Raw genomic sequence first — 3,227 nt, 5'->3', positions numbered from 1 at the left:
GAAGAAATCGGTTTTATGATAAACTGAAGCTTCTCCTTTTTTTTCTTTTTTTCTATTTTTTTTATTTACAGAATCAGCCGGTTTACTATTACAAACTATCGCAGTTTTGTATTTTCCATCAGTTTTTCTTAACATGTTCATACTTACGTCTTGAATAATAGAAAAATGCATAACTTTAATTCATATTTGAATAAGACTTTGGTTTTGATGAATAAATCATTATAGACATACTGATAGATTACTTTAATACTGGTGTGTAAACATGCCGCGAACAACATGAGCGACAAAAACACAGCTACTGAAAGATAATTTTCATCATGTCACTCCATGAACGAAGTATAGAGACCTCGGCCTATATATGAATTCCTCTTCAGTTCTATAGACTAATTGTGCAGGAATGGTTTAATCCCGTTAGGTCAAGTCTTGTCCTGGCCTGTATAATGGATTAGGCATAAACATCAAGCTCTCTCTCTGTGTCTCTCTCTCTCTCAACTGGTCACCCCACGGACAAAACGCAACAAATCAACAACCATACCCCCCCCCCCCCCCCCCTCACCCATTCCTCCACCATACCCTGCACCTCACAACTTTAAGCAAACACTGCAGATCACCCGAAAGCCGTAACACACAGCATGGCAGTCAGCAGAGGCAGGAAGTACCCGCCACGGCCCAGAACGCGATCGACGATTGGCCCAAAGGGGCCGGAAGCGAAGGGAAACAACCGCGCAGCCCCACAAGTGGCGTTACCCGTCTCGACGCAGGCTGTTTCGTTAGGAGGCAGGGGGCCGTTGCAGAAGTCTCCCTGGCAGAGGCTGAGACAGACGTGGGCGTTGGCAGAGATGAGGTAGATGCATGTGGTGAAGTTGTCGGGGGCCACGTTCTCCAGCTTGGCGTTCTTCACCGTGCCCGTGAAGGAGAAGTTCTTCCCATCGCTGCAGTCTCGGATAAAGCTTTTCCGGGCCCCTAGGAACACGCACACGGATCTGTTTAAAATTGTAAATATGGTAGTCAGTCGACTTCGACTATGGCCATCATAAATGCAGAGGAGGTAACTGCTGTCCCAACTATCTGGGCTAGAATTTGATCAAAGTGGAGAGTGTCTTTGCCCATAATACATCCCCACTCTCTCGGCCAAGAGGGTTTTAGGACAGTCCGCGATCGGCATTGGGGATGGTTCCCAAAGGCCAACTAGCTCCCAAGGTTGCAGTACTAAAAGCCAGTGTAAATTTTGCCTCCCAGTTTGAGTCATAGTTGACGGGCGCAATAACCGAGAGGTTAAAGCATTGGACTTTCAATCTCAGGGTCCTGGGTTCGAATCTTGGTGACGGCACCTGGTGGGTAAAGGGTGGAGATTGTTCCGATCTCCCAGGTCAACATATCTGCAGACCTGTTTGTGCCTGAACCCTCTTCGTGTGTTTTCGCAAGCCGAAGATCAAATACACACGTTAAAGATCCTGCAACACCATGTCAGCGTTCGGTGGGTTGTGGAAATAAGAACATACCCAGCATGAACACCCCCGGAAACGGAGTATGGCTGCCTACATGGCGGGGTATAAACAGTCTTACACGTAAAAAGCCCACTCATGTATATACGAGTGAAATTGGGAGTTGCAGCCCACGAACGAAGAAGAGAGTCATAGTTCTTCACAAAAGACTAAGCTTTAAATGATTTCCCATTGCAACAGAGAAACCATTGACAATACAGCTCTCACTTTGCTGTTGGCCCAACTGGAAACTTATGTCAGTCTTCGATATAAGCCGAGTGTTGGGCCAGTCATCGTCGTCGTCGTCTTCGTTAATGATCGACATCATTATCATCGTTGTTGTCACAGTTGTTACCATCGTCGCCGTCGTCATCTTCGTCGTATATTTACCGTCATCATCACCATTATCGTCGTTATTGTCACATTCGTTATAATCTTCGTCGTCGTCGTTAGTGTTTGATTGTCATCGTCATCAGTATTATCGTTGTCAATCTCGTTATCATCGTTGTCGTAGTTATCGTCATCAACATCGCCGTCATTGTTATCATCATCGTAATTATAAGGATAATCATTTAATTGCTATCGTCATCATCATCAATGTCAACTATAGTCAATGTCGATCATTTCTTCTTTCTCGATCAACGTCATTTCCTACTAATTTAATGACAATATAATACTGCATTGTGTTAATTTTTGTGTGCCTCTTTCCTTCAAGTGTAGTGTTCCCTGTGTGCAGCATGTCTACACCCATCGTGTGACACCATTCTGGGTAGAAGTAATTGCCCTCAATGAAATTTTCCTTTTTGAGCGCGACTAATTTTTTAGTATCTCGTCTGAGCCGGCGCAGTTTGCTCTTGGCATTTCCGCGTTTTGTTTCTGTCATTAATGCAGCTTCTTTATTATTTAGGAAAAAAAGAAAAAGAAACCCCATTCCGTTGAAACAGTTTTTTTTTGTTTTTTTTTTTTTTTTTTCCCGAAACAGATTAAGAACTTGTTTTAAAACCACCTTTGGTGAACTGCAATGTACTGTTGTGACGACGTGACGACAAATAAGAATTTCGTAAAACGTTGTATGTTTGACGTCACGCACGTTTTTGGAGTGAATTAACGTGGTTCACAGCAGTTAGGCGGTGTTTGCTGTTCTGAAAATATAAACACATTTTGTAAGAAGCTAAACTAGGCCTATGTGCTGTCGACAGCAGTGATCCAAATCCCAGTGAGAGAGTCTTTGGGTTTTGCAGAAAATACAACAACCTCACTTTTATAAACCTTTTTGCTAAACCTTGAAAACCACAATAATAACAAATGTTATGACAATGTTCAATCAAAATCCCAGACATAATAAATTATGTCTGCCATAAAAAATCAAAAAAAAAAAAAAAAAATCACTGAATTGCTTTAAGAGCTGTTCTGTTGTCTATGGACTGTCCATGTATTATGTAACTTCCTCCAATTTCAAACACAGTCTGCTCATTACTTGTGTCAAGGCATATTCGTTACACAGTCTGTCAACTTTTCCTTTGTTATTTCCCACACGATCAAGACTTTCAATGCTCGTTGTTGACTACCAACCTCCAACGATAAATTCCTCAATGACGCAGAAGTTCTGTAAGGGACCGAATGAGCCACCAGGACACTCTTTGTAGTAGTACCTGCTTCCGTTTTCAAAAACCCCCTGGGAAGCGGCCACCAGTGTTTTGGTATCGTGAACGCACGGCCCTCCTGCCATGTAGTCCAGGCATT

The 3,227-nt window shown here is 43.0% G+C and overlaps 1 protein-coding gene across 4 annotated transcripts in view; it reads right to left on the bottom strand.

The window, feature by feature from the left end:
• Positions 1 to 545: 545 nt before the first annotated feature.
• LOC143287412 (uncharacterized) overlaps positions 546 to 3,227 on the bottom strand; it is an 11,394-nt gene continuing 8,712 nt past the window's right edge. For all 4 annotated transcript variants that reach the window (XM_076595389.1, XM_076595391.1, XM_076595390.1 and 1 more), the window contains 2 exons: positions 3,057 to 3,227; positions 546 to 963 (listed from right to left, as the gene is read on the bottom strand). The exon at positions 3,057 to 3,227 is cut by the window's right edge and continues 18 nt beyond it. In XM_076595389.1, the coding sequence (XP_076451504.1) occupies positions 608 to 963; positions 3,057 to 3,227 (527 nt within the window). In that variant the 3' untranslated portion in view covers positions 546 to 607. The remainder of the gene's footprint in view (positions 964 to 3,056) is intronic.

The sequence above is a fragment of the Babylonia areolata genome, chromosome 11 (assembly GCF_041734735.1).
Source record: "Babylonia areolata isolate BAREFJ2019XMU chromosome 11, ASM4173473v1, whole genome shotgun sequence".
Classification (NCBI taxonomy): domain Eukaryota; kingdom Metazoa; phylum Mollusca; class Gastropoda; order Neogastropoda; family Buccinidae; genus Babylonia; species Babylonia areolata.
Note: the sequence above shows the minus strand (reverse complement) of the source record. Positions and strands in the feature narration are given on the sequence as shown.